Source organism: Syzygium oleosum, unplaced genomic scaffold (assembly GCF_021117445.2).
Source record: "Syzygium oleosum isolate NSW1041296 unplaced genomic scaffold, Sole_v2.1 Sole_v2.01, whole genome shotgun sequence".
NCBI classification, from domain to species: domain Eukaryota; kingdom Viridiplantae; phylum Streptophyta; class Magnoliopsida; order Myrtales; family Myrtaceae; genus Syzygium; species Syzygium oleosum.
Window position 1 is genome coordinate 28465659 of NW_026607485.1, and position 20731 is coordinate 28486389.

At 38.4% G+C, this 20731-nt stretch overlaps 2 protein-coding genes across 4 annotated transcripts; one reads left to right on the top strand and one right to left on the bottom strand.

Moving 5' to 3' along the window:
* Positions 1 to 5914: 5914 nt before the first annotated feature.
* On the bottom strand, positions 5915 to 9976 carry LOC115692357 (D-cysteine desulfhydrase 2, mitochondrial). Of its 3 annotated transcripts, none has more exons than XM_056310766.1 (7): positions 9830 to 9976; positions 9051 to 9377; positions 8656 to 8698; positions 7988 to 8326; positions 7468 to 7597; positions 7129 to 7302; positions 5915 to 6249 (listed from the first exon to the last, which is right to left on the bottom strand). In XM_056310766.1, the coding sequence occupies exons 1-7, from the start codon at positions 9902 to 9904 to the stop codon at positions 6015 to 6017; spliced, it is 1323 nt and encodes a 440-aa protein (XP_056166741.1). In that variant the 5' UTR covers positions 9905 to 9976; the 3' UTR covers positions 5915 to 6014. The 3 variants fall into 3 exon arrangements, with proteins under 3 accessions (XP_056166741.1, XP_030475037.1, XP_030475040.1); XM_030619177.2 differs by having other exon boundaries at positions 7988 to 8341; XM_030619180.2 differs by having other exon boundaries at positions 6106 to 6274; positions 7988 to 8341.
* A 1128-nt stretch (positions 9977 to 11104) lies between these two features.
* LOC115692332 (uncharacterized) lies at positions 11105 to 16922 on the top strand. The gene is made up of 15 exons (XM_030619152.2): positions 11105 to 11581; positions 11988 to 12164; positions 12254 to 12378; positions 12461 to 12599; positions 12917 to 13066; positions 13145 to 13198; positions 13882 to 13977; positions 14061 to 14120; positions 14283 to 14357; positions 14433 to 14486; positions 14797 to 14898; positions 14987 to 15679; positions 15807 to 15938; positions 16223 to 16330; positions 16487 to 16922. Exons 1-15 carry the CDS (start codon positions 11180 to 11182, stop codon positions 16634 to 16636), a joined length of 2517 nt encoding a protein of 838 aa, XP_030475012.1. The 5' UTR covers positions 11105 to 11179; the 3' UTR covers positions 16637 to 16922.
* The last annotated feature ends 3809 nt before the right edge of the window (positions 16923 to 20731 follow it).

Genomic DNA, 20731 nt, shown 5'->3' on the forward strand with positions numbered 1-20731 from the left:
CTGGTGAGCCTAGGACATTAGAAGAGCCTTCCTTCCAAAAATTATTTCTAAAAATAGTATGACGAATCACATCGTCATAACGGATTGTATCACGCCCAGTTTAGCTCGAGTATCTAGTCCCTCAAGTAAGACATGCTGAACACTTCAGTACAACGATTGGTTTCGGCCTGTCGTGGCCTCATTAGAAGAGAGTCATTAGCTATCGACCAATTTGTACACGGAAGACCAACCAATGTCATGGACCGAATTCTCCCGTACCCTTGCGTGCTGAAGAGTGGAGCTTTGCGGCATCGAGTTGAAGAGTGACTAATGCAAAAGGGATGATACAATAGGTTTGTGGGAGTGGAGTTAGGGTGTTTGTACTAGGAGTTCTATGATAAAATGGTTATAACTCTAAGGAGTTATGAAGGCGGAGTTGGCCTCCCATATACAAATTGGTCTGGAGCTAATGCCACTCTCTTGATGAGGTCATGACAGGCCGAAATCAATTATTTTATTAAAGTGTTATGTATGGCTCGCTCGAGAGACTGAATCCCTAAGCTAAACTGAGCGTGGTACAATCTGGTATAGGATGCGATTTGCCATATCGTTTTTAGGAACAATCTTTAGAAGAAAGGCTAGCTCGATGTTCTCGGCTCACCAGGCGCCGTATGGGCTATTTCGCGATCAAGAATCTGTTGGCTCGTGACACAAGCATGGGAAACCTTAATCGAAGTCATCATGCCCATGGACAACTATGGCAACCTCGATGAGGTTGCCGATGGCCTCCATGGCCTCGTCCGAGGTTGCAACACCATGAACAACAGTAGATTGAGGCCGCCTAGGTGTGGTGGTGCACCGTCGTTCTTGTGAGAGGGGAGTTGAGGACGACTGGAGAGAGAAGGTCTAGTAGGAGCAAGGACGATCTTGCTCTTTGTGGTGGGACGTCGAGCTTGTCATGATGTCGCGAGCAATGGACCTTGGCCTCGGCAGTGAAACAAGCAGCGAGTGTAACATTTTGTGAGATTATTGCCAATTGTTATAATAACTTAAGCTGTTAGACGAACGTTTGGTTTAATATTTGAATATTCTAATACTCCCCCATACATGTAGACTGGATTTTGACCTAAAACTAAGCATGGATATATATAGGAAGGAAGGCAAATAATGGGTTTGGAAAAATTTGAACTCAAGACCTCCTATTTTGATGTTAGATAAAAATTTTGTGGGATCACTGCCAACAGTTTAAAAACTATTGGATGAAAGTGTGTTTTAATATTTAAATATTCCAATAGTGAGCAGTTAAGTCACGGCATACGACTGTCTGTGATGATTGAGGTAGGGTAATGAGATTGTGATTTGTTGATTAGGGTTTGGATGTTCTAGAATATCGGTAGGAGCATTTTGGAAAGGGTAATGACAAATTCATAAATAAATGAATGAATTTACTAATGTGAAGTAGCAAACTTGTAGTTTTGAAAGTAGAAGCATTCTATTAGTATTTTCTCAAAGAATATGACTCAACCCATGGTTTTGCAATATGTAGAACTTTTAGGACACACTAGTGCGCACACACAAGATATACGATAATATTAGAGAAAGCTGTTGTGTCCCATTCCATGCATTTCGCTCGTCCATTTACTTTCTCTATTATACGTTTTGAGCCTTTTGAATCGACTTTGCTTTCTTTAGGCGTTTCTCATCCCACTATGCTCAAGATTTCTTTATCCTGTCGTCTCTTCGTGAGAGTGAGAATCTCGAGACAAGACGTCAAATTATGCATCTTTCTCTAACATCTTCAACTTTCTTCTTCGGGGTACACTTAACTGAGAGAGACATAAGCACTCGCAATAACTACATATATATATATATATATATATATATATATATATATATATGCATATTTAAGTATGGAAAACATGAAAGAAGATGACCAATCGCTTAAGCTACCCTTCACGACCTATTTAACTACAAGCAAGGTATGCGAACCGATCCCTCCTCCGGATCTTCACAACACGGAGGTATAACTCGACAGTAACAGGGTCAAAGTATATACCGATCACAATTCTGTTTAGTACACGACGTATCATACATCAACTGTACATCCTGAAACGTTATTATTCCATTGAGTGTACTAATCTTCAGATGAAAAAGCGGGTTGCCTTTAAGACCACACGAGCTGCTATGAATCATGTTTAATCCCTCGTCATGATAAACTAATGAAAAGCCGCCTCGCTGATGCATGATGTAAGACATAATCATGGAATTTTGGCAATGTGCTTTTGGTTGTGTAATCATCAATGAACAAAGTGGGATAACATCATAAAGCTCGCAATAATAAACTTGTCTTCTCTCCATTGAATGATTCTGGCTTGTCAGGTTTCCTTCCAAAACCCTAAAATTATTATTTTTTTATATGGTCGATAGCCAAAACTATTTATGTAGACTAGACCTCCTCCTAGGTTTTGATACACTGTGTCCCCCATTTGCTCCGCATGATACAAACGGGGTCATTGCATGTGAATAAGAAAGTAAGATCCCCCCACTTTTCTATAGCTAACGAAAAGTGAGCGAAAGGGATGTTTTCTTTTCTCATGCCCGTTTCACTCCCTGTTTTTAAGGAGGGCTGTGTGCACATTGTTCCAATAAGACTAGACATTATTCCATTTGCATTGCGGGTGCTGCAGGGTCTTGACTATAGCTAGCCTTTCTGCTGCTGTTCTTTCCTAAGCATGTTCACATATATATGGCATGGAGGGGATTTTGTCATGCATGCTTAACCAGATAAGGCATTGTCACTTGGAAAAAATGAATAGAAAACGAGAAGCGTACCAAAACCATGCCTACTTTTACCCTACGACCACTTTCATTCCTCACTTTTTTTTATCAGAGTGAGGTAGGTTTTTTTTTTTTTAATGAAAAGAGAAATATGAAAGCAGTTATTGGATGAAAAGTGAGATGTGTTTCTACCGAACTATGATTTTGAGTCGTCGGTGATACTACCGAATAACAATGGTTCAAATTGGATATTCTGGAGCACGTATAATTCTTATGGAAAAAATTCAAAAATGAGTTAACTGCACCAATTGTCTCCACTTATGCCTCATTTATTTAAGTTTTTAGCGAATTTGATTTCAATTAGGTAATTAAGTTAATGATTTGGAGGAGTATAAATTCATTTATTGACATCTCTCCTGACACACCAATGCATAATATGGCACTAGCCATCCGCTGAGTCAGTTTAATAGCATCATATGTGAGGTTAGCAGAAACTTCACCAAAGGTTTACATGCAGATCAAGGACATTACCAAAACACATTCATTTTTGGTTAATTCAATGTGCCACACTTTGAAAACAATAAGCATTGGAACCAAACAAAAAGGACTAAAACAAAAAAACAAAGAAATAGTTACAAGCATGTCACAAAAGCAAAAGCCTCTGATCCTAAAAAGGCTCCCACGCCACTTTACCCATCCGATTCATTCTCTAGTGCTCACCCACACTGTGTACTGTGTAGTTTTTTGTTTACTGTTAGTCTCACCATCTACCCCCATTCATTCCCTTCTCTTTTAGGGCAGGAGAATATTTGTCTGGTCACTTGAAGATGTCCACCGAAACCAACATGAGCCAGAGACATGGCAGAGACTGAAAGACACTTGAGGCCTCCTCTTTCTGAACCAGCACATCCTCCATTTTGGGTTTCAAGCACTCGTACATTTGCCACTTCAGGTCTCTCTCTCATGCCTAATAAGACAAGTTCAAAAAGGTTGCTCTTTTCTCTAGTGTTTTGCAAGCACAAGAACCATTTGGGACCATCCCCATTTGCTTCCCCCTTGTTCTCAGGAGGCCCACTTTTTTATTATTATTATTATTTTGTTACTTTATTACCTCAATTCCTGGGTCAAAAGGGTATTTACCATCTATCTTTTCAATTATTAAGTGTGTGCATGTGATATAAATATTGTAGTGGGTGTTCGATTGAGGAGAAGCAAAATTGAATTGAATCTCGTTTGGTGTGTGAGTCAGCACGTCCTGCTTCCCTTAGCTCTGTTACTGTGGCGAATCGTATTGCAATTTAAGCATGTTGGGAATTGAAGAAAGAGGCACTAAATTTATTTATTTTTTTCCTTTTTATTTTGATTTTCTAGTTGGGTGTGGAGTTCGAGGTTGCTTTTTAAGAGTTCAATTATATGTCGGGTCCCCCACCAGTTCTTTATATAAAATTTCTTTTTGGGTCTAAGTTAGACCGTGCAACACTGTGATCAAGAATGTCAAGTTTCGACTACGCTATTATAATAATGAGAAGCATTGTTTTGGCTGAAACGAGAAGCAATTTCCATAAGAAAGAGGTTGGGAGGAGGCTTGTTTAAATTTGTGGTGTTGATCTGCAACTCTTCGTAATCAAATTTCTTGCATCCATTGTGCCGAATAAAGGGTTCGTACGTAGTAACTTTGGGTTACTCATTCATCTTCATGGTCTGCATTTTCGTCGATGCGCAAACTCCAATCTGGGATTAAAAGAAAACAGCCACTCGGGTGCGGGAAAGGCTATGCAGTGCTTTCCTATCATCTCTCTTCCCAAACATGAACTGCCAAGACCTCACCAATTTCTAAAGCCAGGAGAAGCTAGCTACCTTAAAAACTCAACATCCTAATAAAAAACAGGTAGCAGAGTTGTGTATACTCACTTCCGTGAAGTACGAGACTCGATCGAATGTACACCGGACTTTGCAGTTTAGTTATCAAGAAAGAAGTGAGATGGTGTGTAGTGGATTCTCCAAATTGTGTATGCTCGCTTCCATGAATCGTGACCCAGTCAATAACTGTATACCAGAGAGGTTAGGATGCTTTTGGTAATCATTTTGTTCCCGAAAATAATTTCTGCTCAAAAATAATTTTTTTATTCTGTTCCCAAAAATAATTTTTAGGCATTTGAAGGCGTTTGGTAACGACCCAAAATTTCTATTCTTGTAATAGAAAATGCTTTTGGTAACTGCATATAATTTCTTTTAATTAATAATATTTTAATATTTCTTTCTTTTTTTTCTTCTTCTTCTTCTTGGCCATAGCCGGCGAGGGCTGGACCCTTGCGGCCTGGGCGAGGGCCGCCCTCGCCGGATCGAGCGAGGGTAGGCCGCGAGCGGCGAGGGCGGACATCGCCAGCCATTTCCAGCCCTCACCCAAGCCGGCGAGGGCCGCCCTCGAGACTTGTGGCTTGGGTAAGGGCCGCCTAGGCCAGGGCCGGCGAGGACGTTGCAGCCCTCACCGGCCACAGGCGAGGGCGTCACCGAGAGGGCCGCGACGCCCTCGCCGGCCCTGGCCTGCCGCCGGTCGCTAGCGACCCGACCATGGCCAAGAAGAAGAACAGGAAAGAAGAATACGAAATAATAAAAAGAAAATAAAAATCTTTTCTATTTCTCTTTCTTGTTCCCAGAATCAAGAAGCAACTTTTTTTTGCTTCTTGATTCTGTTCCAAAATTGATTCTGAGAACAAATTTGTGCAAATTTGTGCTCGGGAACAAAAAATTTACCAACAGATTTCTGTTTTAAAACTGATTCTGGACACAAAAGAATAAAATCAGTTACTATTTGGCCAGTTACCAAATGCACCCTTACAGTGGATTCTCCAATAATGGTTCTGCATACTCACTTCTTTTTCCCTCTTCATGGTTAAGCAGTATACTCAGTTTTATGTGTTTGTCAGGCCTTTATTCCTTTATTTTGCCAGTTTTTTATCAGGCCTGTTCAACAGCAGCAATTATACACTTCAATTCTGTTATGAACCCCATTAGACGCGACCTATTCACATTAACCGTGAGGTATTTCAACGAAATTTTCATAAAATGCCACCGACATATACATGTGCAAAATGAAGCGATGACAGAGAAGAATTTCCAAGCAAAAATTGTGGAACGAAAGTGTATGCATTGACACTTTGCCATCAAGCTTTCACCTTTCCATGAGAAAAATGATTTCCAGACTAGTGAGAACAATTGGACAATTACAACCCATGTTTTACTATTCAACAACTCAACTATCTATCTTTCAGCATCTGAAAATAGGACCTATACCTTTGCGCCAGTCCAAACATGCCGAGCGTGCCACCAGTGTGAAGCATCACAACCTCCGCGTCACCTCTTGCTTCCTTTTCGCTAAGCAAACTTGCCAGCTCCCAAGCTGCCAAAGTATAAACTGGATCCACGAGAATACCAGTTTGCTGGGCGATCTCTTGGCATACTTCTACTTCGCCTTTAATTACATTTCCGAATCTATGAAGACAATTAGCATCAAAATCTGCAAAGTATCAGTTGTCACCCAAGAAAGTCTTAACAGCAAAATCTGGATATGGGCCATCAGCCCCGCATGTGAGGAATAGCCATAAAATGGTTTGAATTTATGATTTGCCAATGTTGATTTAGCCATGGTTTAGCCAGAAAGAATAATGTGCATATGACTTTGCAGATACAAATACACCGTCACAAGAAGATTGCCTAAAAATGCTATGTCTAAAGAAGCACCTTTTAAAAACAGTAGTGTCTTCTGAAAACATGAAGACGATGTCGACATCAGTCGAACTAAGGTGTTGACTGAGATAAAACCAGAATATTATGAGCATAAATAGTCAACATTGAAAGTGCGCGGAAGATTCAAAACCAGGCTTATAGAGACATAATGGAGTGAAAGTCAATGGATACACGGCTGCTGAGTTAAAATGTCAATTACCATATTATACTAAAAGAAGCAGTTTTTATAGTCAACGAGACAACAACTATTGAGTATTGATAAAAAAAAGGCAGTTATTATATTTAATGAAGCAGTAACCATTGCTAAAAGGCATTTAGTTTAAACAATTACTCCCAATTTTGCATCATGTTTTCCATGAGATTCATACAAACTGTTCAACCAAAGCATTATGGCACTGAATTTACGACGAGGACATCCACATCCAGAACTGAAACAATGCAAAAAACCCAGAACGATTAACTGATAGGCAAAGCAAGTTATGAGCTCATTTACCATTACGAGCACACAAGTATGACTAAATGAAGGTGGGGTGTAGGGGATTGAAAAATGTGCACCATCCATATGTCTCATTGCAATGCATCTGCTACAACCAATGGAGCTGTTATAGAGGGAGATATACTCACTTTCTTGGATGATATCGCTCCACCCAGTGCACTACTCCCCTGTCAATTTCACGTAAGGTGTGATCAAGATCAAATCTGAAATGCCTCTTGAAGTCAGAGATCAACCTTCTCTCCCTTTCTCTGTAGTTATCAAGTGTATCAGCCAGTATCACAGCAGTGATTTTCCAAGGGAGCCTGATGGAGAGGAAAGAATAAGTCATCACTTGACCTCATTCATTGAGGCTCAACTTGGCAAAATGCAAATAGCGTGGTTTAAATTGATTAATTCAAAATTAATGCAATCATCGAAATAGTTAGCTTGATAACAAGAATAGACAAATAATTCAAGATGAAACACACCCATAACATATGGCTCCAAGTCCTAGACCAACAGCCGTAGTCCCTGTACCAGCATCTACGACAAATTTCATGGCTTTCTCTTTTCCGAACAAGTGACTTTGAGATAAGTGATGTACCAAGCGAATGACGCCTAAGAGAAAATATAATAGTATCATCATCTGAATTATTAAGGAAAGAGAAGACAGGATGATCATTTGAAGCCCCCCAAAGAAATCAAACGATCACATTGGCGCTCATTTACTTGACAAAAATCAGGATGCAGTCATTGATTAAACTAATATCAACTCACGTCAACAAAATATATATTTTATATATGCACCTAAAAACCACCTTCAGATTTCTTTATACGAATCATTGCAGCATGTAGGAGACACCAGATATGTCACTACTATCAACCCAGATGCATCTCTTACCAACAATAACACAAATTACTGTATGCTTGTGTCAATAGATAAGCACATTAGTGGACCCAGTAAACATGCAGACAGGAACAAAAAGTCTATGTCCACAAAGGTGTTACCTAATAATGCTATAGAATCTCCTGCTCCTTCATTCATGATAACGACCTTCCTCGAGAAGTTTCCTAAACTTCTCTGGTCTTTCATTGAAGTTGAAATAGGATGGTAAGAGCTAATATTTTGCTCAGTCAAAGGAGCCTCAAGAATATCGGTCAGTGAAAGAACGCATCCATCCGCACCGGCCACTGAACTTGCATGGGTCTTTAGAGTTTCTTCTCTATTGGCATAAACAGACCTAGGCACGTATTTGACATTTCCATACATTGTTGAAATCAGGTTATATCCAGTCAAAATATTAGGCTGCTCTCCTCTTAGAAGCAAATGTGATCTTAGTCCTCGTTCTGCACATGAAACAGCTGCAATGTGCACATCGTTAAGATATGATGACTCATGATAGACCATTTTTGCACACTCATTAAAGATGTCTACCCTTAATTTCACTTGTTTTTCCGCTTTTACTATCCCAAAAGAGTTGAATTACAACAGAGATTTAGAAGATCCAGAAAGTGGGGGACTTATTTCACAAAAATGTTGAGAAATTCCAGACATAGCTAATCCAATGTGTTTTTTTCTCCCTACTTCTACCTGCTTGTCTAATTCAAGTATCAATGTGATCTATCTTTTTGCCAGGAATACATAAATGTGATTATTTCTAAAAGAAGGAAAATACCAACAGCTGCTGCATGTGCACTTTGACATCCTCCACATGTCACCTATAAAATGTCCCAGCAGAATGTCATGCGAATTGAATGGACATACTCCATGGTTAAACAAATGATTGAATCTGAATGGGCAAGTCAAAAATTAATTTAGAGGGATCCCACAATCCCGGAAGTGGATTGCACGAGGCTAGCAGCAAAAGCATAATAAAGGTGAATGACTGACCTGATAGCTCGTAGATACTTTAATCGAAATTCTGAAGAACGTATTCATGTTATGTTATCCATTGACAATATTATGCTCCAAAAAAAGAATCAAATAGGGTATTATTCCAAAGATGCATCCAGCTATACAGTACTAGAAAAACACAGACATGAATCTTTAGTTGCATAAATGGGGTCTTACCACATCAGTCACTGAGTGATCCTCAAGAAGAGGAAGCACTGCATCCAGCTTCCTCGCTTTATTGCCATTGATTAGAGGATGGAGAAAGTCATCCCTGACGACATAGAATGAAGAGTCTGGACCACTCTTGTCTGTGATTTTATCACCCAATAATGGATTCGGAATGTTAAACCAGGTCTTCACCTTAAATGGCCCGTCTTCGTCTTCGATTCGCTTAGGAGACGACATTATCTGCTGGATTTTGGTATCTGGGCTGAGCAATGTCCACCTCCGGTCAAGGAGTTTTGCAACGAATTCTTCGCAACCCAGTTTGGCTTCAGAAATCCCCTGGCAATCGAAGCGAATAACCGTTCGATCATATTTGAAGATATGGTGCAACTCCTAATTACCCACAATTAGCAGTGAGGTTGGGGTTTTGAACACACTCAAAATTCAAAAGTCAAGACCGGAGAAAAGAGATAAGCATCGAAACAATTCGGTTCTAACTAATGTTTCCAAGAAAGCTGCTGCTTTTTCACAACACAATCACTACTACTTCCGGACGTTCAGTGAAGCGCTCGAACTCGCTTAATCAATACATGCTGACCCAATACAACCTAGAAGCGTAACACCACCAAAATCATCTGCACAAGCAGCTACATGTGTTCAACAGAGAGCTAAGCAACTTCCATTGGGAAGGACGACCTGGAAGTGACTTCTCTGAAATCAGACAACTGGGTGAAGTAAAAGCAACACAAGCAGTTGCATAGAGAGAGGGAGAGAGAGAGAGAGAGAGAGACCTGAGGGCTGCGAGGAAGATGGGCAGAAGAGTGAAATCCACACGATATGGTCATGGGTAGACGTTGAAGCTTCATGTCTGAAAATCGTTCCTCCTTCAATCTCTTCCACTTCGGAGAAGACGGAGACGCTTCGGCTTCATATGAATGGTGTCTGAACAGGGAAAAGCACAAATCCCTCGTCTTTAGCCGAATATGTAATATTATTCATTAATTTTTAATTCTTTCAACGTAAACTTTAAACTTTAATTTAATATATAATATAGTTCATGAACTTTTATATAGTTCAGAAATTAGTTTAAATATATAACAAAATTAAAGTTCGTGAGTCACATTGCACATTGCATATTGCACATTGAGCTACAATTCAACGACCACACTGAAAAAAATTGAAAGTTAATGGACCACATTGCATATTGGGCCAAAGTTCATGGACCATTTGTGTCGTTATATATGTGAGAATACTTTGGGTTCTGCTTTTATCATTATCATAAAGATTATAATTTAAATTATATTTAAATAGAAGGGATAATGTCACAAATATAGTTTGTTCAATATGATTCATGAATTTTAGCTCAATGTACTCTGTGATCTCTGAACTTTAACCCAATATGAAATATCGTTCCTAAACTTTTAATTTGTTCAATGTTGTCCTTAAATTTTTTTTACATATTCAATTTAGTCCCTAAATTATATGAAAATTTTCAATGTTGTTCATATAGTCTAAGTACTAGATTGACATATACCGCATTGAATAAATTAAAAGTTCATGGACAACAATGCACATTGAGTTAAAGTTCGGGGATTACATTACACGTGTCATTTTTCCTAAATAAAACTGTGTTAATTTTTATAAAGATTTAAGAAAGTAAAATAATAATAAAAGGATAGATACTTAATTCTATCTTGATTTGAGAAATAAACTGAAATGAAAAGATAGTATAATTATGAAAATCTGTCATTCATACCGGAAAACCGATGTGATTTTATTATGAAAAGTTGATGGACTATGCTGAATAAATATAAAAGTATAGGAGCTAAATTGCGCATTTCATAGTAATTTTGGAATTTGCGCTAACTCTCTCGTTGGGTCAGACAAAATGATATATTAAATATTTAGGAATACTTCAAGGCGGCATTTATTTAAAAATGACACAAAAAGAACATTACATTAAAATTTAGCAAAAATATTAATATCAAATTTTATTTTATTTTATAATAAAGTAGATTAGTTAACTGAAAAAAAAAACTAACATATAAAAAAAAAGCGCAAGCGTACAACGCCGGGGGGTTTTCCGGTTCTAGGGTTTTAGAAGGGACCCCTCCTCGGCACCTCGCCCGCGGCCGCCGGCGATGTCGTCCGCCCACCTCGCGCTGGAGGCCCTGGCGGCGTCCGGCCGGAGCTCCGAGAAGCTGAGCCTGACGTCGCTCCAGTCGAAGATGAAGTGCGACCCGCAGGGGTACGAGGCGGAGCTCGGCCTCGTCCACGGCCAGTTCAACTCCTCGCTCGAGCTCTTCGAGCAGCAGGCCGCCCTCAGCTTCGCCTCCATCAGCGGCGTCGCCGCCGACCCCGCCGTCGCCAAGGACCTCGGCGACCGCGCCACGTTCCTGGCCCACGTCGCGCCGTTCTACCCCGGGCGGCTGGCCGAGTTCCCGGGTCGGCTCGCCGAGTTCCTCCGCTCCTCCGCGAGGTCGCTGCCCTCCGGGCTTAGGTGCACGGTGACTCAGGCGCTCATCTTGCTCGTCAATCGGAAGGTCGGTCTTGATATGGAATTGAATTTCGTATCTCTTGGTTGATATCGGTGCGGAACTTTGCAATTCATCGTTGATGTTGCGTATGCCAAATTCTAGGAGTTGTTATTTCTCGGAAATGTAGTTTTTTTTCTCAAGTTATGTGTTCACATATGATGTTGTTAGGATTTACGTTCGCAATTCAGCTTCTTTATGGTTCTGGGAGAATTTTTGTTGATGAAGCTGGATAATTAGTATTAAGCCTCTATGTACTGTGATTGTGCGATGGTCGGAAAGTTGACATTCTTCAAAATTTTTTGGGTTTTCTTTTGACTAATGGACGCTAGATTAGCAATTTATAGTTGGGTGTCTTTTGATTGTGCTGATTCGGCTTTGGGGACATGATTTGATGTCACCCTTTTCTCCTTAGATGATCGATATGCGAGATACTCTGGCGTTATTCATGGAGCTACAGACGCTGGGGGATAGAGTCTTGAGGAAATTGGCATTCTCACATGTGGTTCACGGCATTCGGAAGATGAATCAGAAACACAAGAACGAAGCTACTAACCGATCACTTCAAAACGTGTTGTTTTCGTTGCTACAGGTTTGGAATTCTGATCTTCTTGTAGCCTGTGGAATTTGACTTCGTCTAGGTATGCTTACCTATGCTAAGTTGTGATCGTTCTGTTATAGCAAGAGGAGGAAACAAAAGCTAAGCAATCGCTCATTATGCTCTGCGAGCTTCACAGAAGGAAGGTGTGGTTTGATGATAGAACAGCTAATGCCATATGTACAGCATGCTTTCATCCAGCATCGAGGTAGTGTCCTTTTGCCTGTCTCTCATTAATCTTTTGTATTCTTCATCTTCAGAAAAATCATTTGTATGTTTAATACCATCAGGATCATTATTGCCGCTCTATCGTTTCTTCTTGATTATGAGAAGATTGAAGATGATTCAGACAGTGATGCTTCAAGCAGTGATGATGAATTATCTCATCAAAGTCCTCATGTCACCCTTAGTAAGGAAGCTGCCTATAAGGTCGGTAGATTCTGGAAAATCTTGTACAATCATATTGTGCATTCTTCAACCAAGAATTTAATATTGCATGCCTATGTTCATGCTCGAAAGCTTTTTGCACATGCAATTGCTTTAATCAACTTTTGAGAGATTACATTATAAAAGTATCAGTTGGAATTTGAGTTCCAATGTCTAATAGAGTAAAGAGCCATCTGTATGATGTCAGAGGTCAGGCTCTCTTCCGTAGCTGTCGAGTTGCATTTTCTATTTGCTTCTATTGTCTCATTGATGTCAAACATGGATAAACTCTTAGCGTATTATTTTGAAACGACTTTCAGGCACACCATAAAGGTACTGCTGCTAGCAAGAAGAAAAAGAAGGCAAAGCTGCAGCGAGCTATTCGAAGCATGAAAAGGAAACAACGATTGTCTTCAGAAAATAGCTCCTCAAATTATTATTCACCCCTTAATCATCTGAAAGATGCTCAGGTTTGCCATTTTCTTTGTCTTTGTACTTCTGCACCTTAGCTTACCCGGCTATTCTTATCACATTCACCTTGTCTTCAGGGGTTCGCTGAAAAATTATTCTCACGCCTTCAGACTTGCAATGAACGCTTTGAGGTCTGTACTACTATTTATTTAGTGAAGATATTGAATTGGATATCTTGAACTTTACCTTTTCGTAGCAACTTAGGTTTTCTTCATTCTTCTTCTTCACTTAGCGTAGTATTATGTTTTAGTTTTTTCTAATCAATAAATTGAAGTTCATTGCATTACCTGGCTACATTAGGAGATTTGCTGGCACTAATTCATTTTATAAATTCAATTTGAAGAATATGGTATTAGGGCTTTGAGGAGAAGTGTTCATACAATACCAGTGAGAGAGTGAGGCAGATCTTGTGCCGAATCAGTTTCGTGATTGTAGAATCTTTGGGTTCCTTCCATAGTGACGGAACAAGGAATCCATCTGCAAGAATTTCTCAGATGAGCATTTATAGTTTTAGAAATTTCTTCACTGCCCCAAAAGTTTCAGTAGGTGTGGTTTTTCTGTTACTTTTTATGGTTTGATTTTTCTCTGAATTTAGTATGTATAATTGCTATTTTCATCGGGCAAGATGGGTTCTTTCAGGATTCAGCATTTTAAGCTCCAAAATACAATTGCTGCCGGTGAAATCTTAATTATGATTAATTTCTAACTTTGTCACTAAGAATTTCAGGTTTTTTCTTCTGTGCAATGTACTTATACATTAACCCAAAGCCTAAAAGTTTGCTTGTGTCTGTTGTCTCCTTTATATGTGCTGCAGGTTAAGATGATGATGTTGAAAGTGGTTGCACGAACTGTGGGCCTTCACCACTTGATTTTGTTAAATTTTTATCCTTTTCTCCAAAAGTATGTTCAGGTAAGTGCTTGGAAAAATACTGTGCAGCTCATTTCTTGTTTGCTAGGTGTTGGGGTCTTCATTACTTTCTATTGGTGTTACAGCCCCACCAGCGTGATGTCACGACCTTGCTAGCAGCAGCAGTTCAGGCCTGTCATGATATGGTAGTGTAGATTGCTTGCTTTTTCTTCCCCTCCTCTGTCTTTCTCTTTGTGTTTTCTTCAGCATTTTCCTCCTGATCGCTGAGTCAGTATATTCACTTGGATTACTGGCTCTTGTCACCTATGTATTATTCTGTTTTCTTCAAGTAATTATGTTTTCTGTAGGTGCCTCCTGATGCAGTTGAACCCCTATTTAAGCAAATAGTAAACCAATTTGTACATGATCGATCACGTCCTGAGGTACTTTTTTGAAACTAGCCTCTTTATAATGTGATGGTTTTTGCAAGGTTCTGATCTTTTGATTGCATTTTCCAGGCTATTGCAGTTGGAATTAATGTAGTAAGGGAGATATGTCTACGCATGCCCCTGGTGACTACCTCTTATTTCTCTGGCTGTATTCTTTTTTCTTTTCAAGACTTGATAGGATTGACTTTCATTGTAATATTTAGTGATGATGCTTTCATAATCATACTTTTATTGGTGAACTTGAACATGCTGCTCACAACTCCGCAAAAAGTGAACATGGAGGAAGTTGTTCTTTTTCTTTCTTAATTTGCTGGAGTCATGAGTTTGATATTTGATCATCCTAGTTCCTTTTTTTCGTCTCGATTTTTGAGTCACTTTCTTACTGATAGTTTTTATTTCGTTTTCTGACTAACATATTTGTTCTGGAATCTAGTTGATGAATGAAGACTTGTTGCAAGATCTCGTCTTATATAAAAAATCACACGAGAAGGCAATATCAGCAGCTGCTCGGTCTCTTATCTCTTTATTTAGAGAGGTATACTTTCTCTCTCTGTCTCTCCAGTGTTTTATAATTACTCTTTTCAGAGGGTGTCTCACTTATTTGCTGTTTTGACATATCACAGCTTTGTCCCTCAATGCTGGTAAAGAAAGACCGAGGACGCCCCAGTGACCCAACAGCACGACCAAAGGCATATGGTGAAGTAAGTGTTGCCAGTGCTGTTCCTGGTGTTGAACTGCTACAGAATAATGAAGACGATGAGGACGACGACAGCATTGGTAGTGATGAGGACATTGACGCTGAAGACAGTGATGATGGAGGTAGCGTTGGCATTGACAATTCTGTATCCTGTGGGTCAGATGACGAGGATGCTACAAGTGATGATGAAGAAACCCACGCATCCACTGATGATAATGAATGTGATGATGAATCTTTGGAGGGTGACAGTGTGCATGGAGAAGATAGCTCTTCTGCTGAAGATTTGGATGAAGTAAGCAGTGATGAGGTAGATGAAGATGAGGACGAGGATGATGATGAGGATGCAAAGGCAGATTGTGGCGATGATAATGAAGAGGTGCATGATGAAGTTAATCCTGTCTGTGAAACTAATAGCGGTGAGGAAAAAACTGGATCCAGAGCTAAAATCTCTGAGACAAGGAAGAGGAAATTCACTGATTTTGATGGACAGATTAATGCCGCTGAAACAAGTCTTAGGGCTTTAAAGAAATTAGCTGAAACAAAATTGAGTCAGCCTCCATCTGATTCGGCTGATGGCATTCTTTCTAATGAGGACTTTCAGCGTATCAAGCAACTAAAGGTACTGAAATTTGCGTATGATGTGTTGTTGCATCAGTTGATTCCGAAGAGATATGTTTCTCTAAACATGGTAAGGTCGATTGGTTTTGAAAATATGTGATTTTCTGAAGCTTCGGGTTATTTATCAGGCCAAGAAAGAAGCAAAAGTTGCTTTGACCAAGCATGGGTTGTTGGGAAAGGGTGTGGAAACGAAGTCAGCGTTTAAGGTTCCCAGTTCTGATCAACTAAGCTTCAAGCGTGTGGATCCTGCAAAACTTGAGGTACTTTGTTTGGCCCCATGTTTACTTTCTACGCTTTAAAAAGCTGCAAAATTTGAGGTACTTTGTTTGGCCCCATACATCATTACTTATCACCGTGATAATAGTTGCCCCATGAAGTTTTCTTGAAGTTTTTTGTTGATATAATTCAAATGGTGAAGTTATTTGTTTGGATGAAGTCTCTCGTCTCCTGTCACTCTGTTCATCTGCTTTGACCTTTTTTTACTTGGAGTGCTTCTGTATTCCTATTTAGTATTTACTTAAGCATGGTATGCTGTGGGATTCAGGCTCATGTGAAACAAAAGCTAAGTAAAGAAGAAAGATTAGTGCTCGTGAAGGCTGGAAGGGAGGAAAGAGGAAAGTACCAAGCTCGAGCTGCCATAAAGCAGAAGAAGGTACGATATGTAATTCTATTTGCCTAGAAGTTGGCAGCTCTTAGCAACAAACTGATGTTTTGACTTGCAATAAAAGGCATATCCCCCAAAGACAAGTAGTTGATGCTACTTCGCAAGATTTAACCTTAACGACATTGAATTAACTATGATGGACAGACGGGTGGTTCGAGCAACAAGCAGAAGGAACACAGAAAGGTTATGCCTAAAGCTGCTAAGAGAGCGAAAGTACACAGATCTCGCCAGGAGAAAAAGAGGAAACAAGGGCGATCTGGTAAACAGTTCCGAGGGAAGAAAGCATGGCAATAATCTTGTGAATCAAGACAGTAACGCAAGTGGAGCTTACGATGTTAGCGCATTACGGTGTTAAATTCTCATGGAGAGCTGTATAACTTTCCTTCACCTTTTGTAGTTATTCTCTCTCTTTTAAGGTTGCATGATATGGGGATTTCTCTGCCCATTTGAGAGGGACAGTCTAGGCCTGTCTGTACGGGTCACAATTTTGTTCTGTAAATTAAACAATTATGAAGTCCGTGAGGAAGTTGTTTATCTCATGGATGAAATGGAAGGATGATGCCTTATTGACAGTGCTCAACCGATTGACATTCATGTCGTTAGTACTGCAGTTTAGGACGAGAACTTGGGATTGAAACGATTTGGGGGCTTTTCCTTCTTCAGTTGGTCTTCTTTTGTATGGCTCGAACTCCCGTTCTGTGGCTGGAACAAGATCCCCTGTCCAAAAGAATCAAAGCCTAGGCAGCTTTACAAACCTTGGGAAAGACCACTATGATCTAGGATGATCTGACGTTGTCCTTAGGAAGTGCCGAAAGACCTCATCCTTGACTTGTAGCATGAAAAAACCGTGCGTGAGTTTTTAGCCTGTCAAATACCGAAGGGGCACTGTTTATTCCTCTCCTAGGCTAAATCTAAATGTCGTACGGGTGGATCGAATCGCCTTAACTTATTTCCATGCAATGCAAATTTAGTGATTCATACTCAATCCATATCCTATTCATAACATATGTAACCAAATTTAGGAAAACTTGTACCTCAATTGAGGTGGGAGTACATAGCAAGCAAGCGCGAGATCAAGTGAGGGGTGAGAGAGAGTGAAGAGAGTCACAGAAGTGAGTTGAGTCTAGATAAGCTGGGAACCCACTTAATATTCATATTAAATTCATTTATGATCCATAGAGTTGGGTCTAAATCCATTTATGATCAATTTACCGAGTATAAATAACATGTATAACAACATAACCTATTAAATATGAGTTAAGAAATGATCTAATGATCTATTTTGACAGGTTTATCTAAATCCAATTATGATCAATTAAATCAGAATGCACCACTAAAGCGCCAATGAGATGCTTTTCGAATATGGATACAGCTTTGTGACAAGTTTTGTAGGATCATCGAGAGCTGGATACCTCCTCGCATGAGTAAGTTTAACAATTGCATTGTACATTGAAATCATGAACTTTTATGCTTTGCACGTTAAGTGTTTTGCACGCTGACTAAATATGATTGGTTTTGTTTTTAAAGGTCAATTGCAATATGATGATGATGAATAACATGTTGAATATTTGTGCATGTTGATGATAAAATTAGGCCATATGCATGATTAAGCACATAAAAATGCATGACATCTCATATGATGTTCTGACCAAAAAAAAAATGATGTTCTGAATCATATGCTGCCTTGAAATTACATGCTGATTTCGAATTGCTCGTTGTCATCGTTGAATTGCATAACATCGAATAAGAATTAACATGGTGCATTAATTGGGTATCGGACTCATGCTCGTTTGCTTATATGTTGATTTTCGATGGGATTAGATTTCCCTGCTGTTTTAACTTTGAATTTAAATCACTATACACAATTTGGGTTATTTGTTTACATATTAATTGAATTCTTCCACCTGTTTGATTTGGAATGGCTTTTTTGCGTGTCGGACCGGATTTGCGACTCGCCGGATCAACTTAGAATTTTGAATATCCGCGAGGTCTATGGATTATACATGTTGTTTGGATTGAATTCGTCTTCCTTTGTTTGAATGTCATTCGAATGTCTAATTGATATGGATTGGATTCATCCATGAGACTTTAGCTCTGAATGCGTTGCACACTTTTTGAAATGACACCAAATAACCCATGGCATGATGGAGTTACCAATCACACATAGCATGATGGAGTTGGGTCGTTGTCTGTCTCATGATGGGGCAATTTTACCAGAAGGTGGGCGGTGAAACCCCCCAGATAGGATTAAAAATCAAGGAATGCTATACTGAACTTGCTAATCCTCCCCGTCACGCATCACCAAACTCAACGACCTAAATATTTAGTTTTGTGTATTTGTTGCTCTCTAAGTGATTAGTCGATTTAGGAGAGACGGGGGCAAGGTACTCTCCGGTACGGTAAAGAGATCTTTCTATAAGTTCTTTTCGTATTTCTTCTCTCTTGGGAAGAAAAAAATAGAGAGGGAACTTAGGGATCTCTTGAGTGGATAAAGTAATTTCGACTGCTTACCACTGGGTAGATAGGAATAGTAGCCTCCACAAAAAAAATATGATTTAGTCGATTTTCTTCCTAACAGTAGAATTTTAGGCAGCGAATGATAACCATTCTGTTCCAAAATGAGTTCCTGAAACAGAAATAGATTTTTCTATTTCTGATTCCAGGATGAGTTTCTGAGAAAAGAAACCCGTTTGATAATGACCAAAAATTTTTATTTCTAGAACAGAAATCCGTTTGATAATAGCACAAAATTTCTATTTCCTGAAACAAAAACCCGTTTGATAAACAATACAAAATTCTATTTCCAGGAACAAAAATCCATTTTTTTAGAAATGGAATAAAAATAATTAGAAAATCCAAAAATTCCTAAAAATCTCAAAAAAATTCAAAAAATCCAAAAAAAACTGAAAAATTCTAGAAAAATTCATCACAATTTCCAAAAAATAAAAAAAAAATTCAGATTTCGGGAAAATAGGAAATTTGTTGAATTTTTTCAAAAAAAAAAATCAAAAAATCAAAAAATTCAAAACTTCATAGAATGGCTTAAAATACCTGTGGCCACCCACTTTTAGTGAAATTTAAATTTTTTTGGGTGCAAAAAAAAAAATCAAAAAATCAAAAATTTCAAAACTTCACAGAATAGTTTAGAATACATGTGGCCACCCACTTTGAGTGAAATTTAAATTTTTTAAGGTGCCCAAAAAAATTCAAAAACTCAAAAAATTCAAAACTTCACAGAATAGCTTAGAATACCTGTGGCCACCCATTTTGAGTGAAATTTTAATTTTTTGAGGTGAAAAAAAAGCAAAAAATCAAAATTTTCAAAACTTCACAGAATGACTTAGAATATCTGTGGCCACCTACTTTGAGCGAAATTTAAATTTTTTTAGGTGCAAAAAAAAAATCAAAAATTTTAAAACTTCACAGAATGACTTAGAATGCCTCTAGCCACCCACTTTGAGTGAAATTTAATTTTTTTTAGGTGCCCAAATGCTATTTTTAATTTTTTTTAATTTTTAATTTTTTTTGGCACCTAAAGAAAATTAAATTTCACTCAAAGTGGATGGCCACATGTATTCTAAGCCATTCTGTGAGGTTTTGCAATTTTTTATTTTTTGCTTTTTTTTCTTTTTTTCGGCTCCTAAAAAAAATAAAATTTCATTCAAAGTTGGTGGCCACATGTATTCTAAGCTATTCTGTGAAGTTTTGAAATTTTTGCTTTTTTGCTTATTTTTATTTTTTTTCGGCACCTAAAAAAAATTAAATTTCGCTCAAAGTAGGAGGCCACATGTATTCTAAGCAATTCTGTGAGATTTTTTATTTTTTATTTTTTTCGGCACCTAAAAAAATTTAAATTTCGCTTTAAGTGGATGGCCACAGCTATTCTAAGCCATTCTGTGAAATTTTAAAATTTTTGATTTTTGATTTTTTTTGATTTTTTATTTTTTTAGGCACCTAAAAAAATAAAATTTCTCTCAAAGTGGGTGGCCACATGTATTTTAAGCCATTATGTGAAGTTTTGAAATTTTTATTTTTTGCTTTTTTTAATTTTTTTCGGCACCTAAAAAAAATTAAATTTCGCCCAAATTGGGTGGCCACAGGTATTCTAAGACATTCTGTCAAGTTTTTAAATTTTAGATTTTTTGATTATTTTTTAATTTTTTTGGCATCTAAAAAAAATTAAATTTTGCTCAAAGTGGGTGGCCATAGGTATTCTAAGTCATTTTGTGAAATTTTGAAATTTTTGATTTTTTGATTTTTTTGATTTTTTTCCGCACCTAAAAAAATTTAAATTTCGCTCAAAGTGGGTAGCCACAGATTCTAAACCATTATGTGAAGTTTTGAAATTTTTGATTTTTTGCTTTTTTTTCCCATCTCAAAGATCGTGAC

Excerpts from the sequence above, each read along its gene's own strand:
- LOC115692332 (XM_030619152.2), top strand. The coding sequence starts at position 11,180 with ATGTCGTCCGCCCACCTCGCGCTGGAGGCCCTGGCGGCGTCCGGCCGG. Across the intron at positions 12,379-12,460 it reads TGCTTTCATCCAGCATCGAG|GATCATTATTGCCGCTCTAT; the intron begins GTAGTGTCCTTT and ends TAATACCATCAG. Across the intron at positions 12,600-12,916 it reads GTAAGGAAGCTGCCTATAAG|GCACACCATAAAGGTACTGC; the intron begins GTCGGTAGATTC and ends AACGACTTTCAG.
- LOC115692357 (XM_030619177.2), bottom strand. The coding sequence starts at position 9,904 with ATGAAGCTTCAACGTCTACCCATGACCATATCGTGTGGATTTCACTCT. Across the intron at positions 8,342-8,655 it reads TGCACATGCAGCAGCTGTTG|CTGTTTCATGTGCAGAACGA; the intron begins GTATTTTCCTTC and ends TGCACATTGCAG. Across the intron at positions 6,250-7,128 it reads GAGCGATATCATCCAAGAAA|ATTCGGAAATGTAATTAAAG; the intron begins GTGAGTATATCT and ends TTGTCTTCATAG.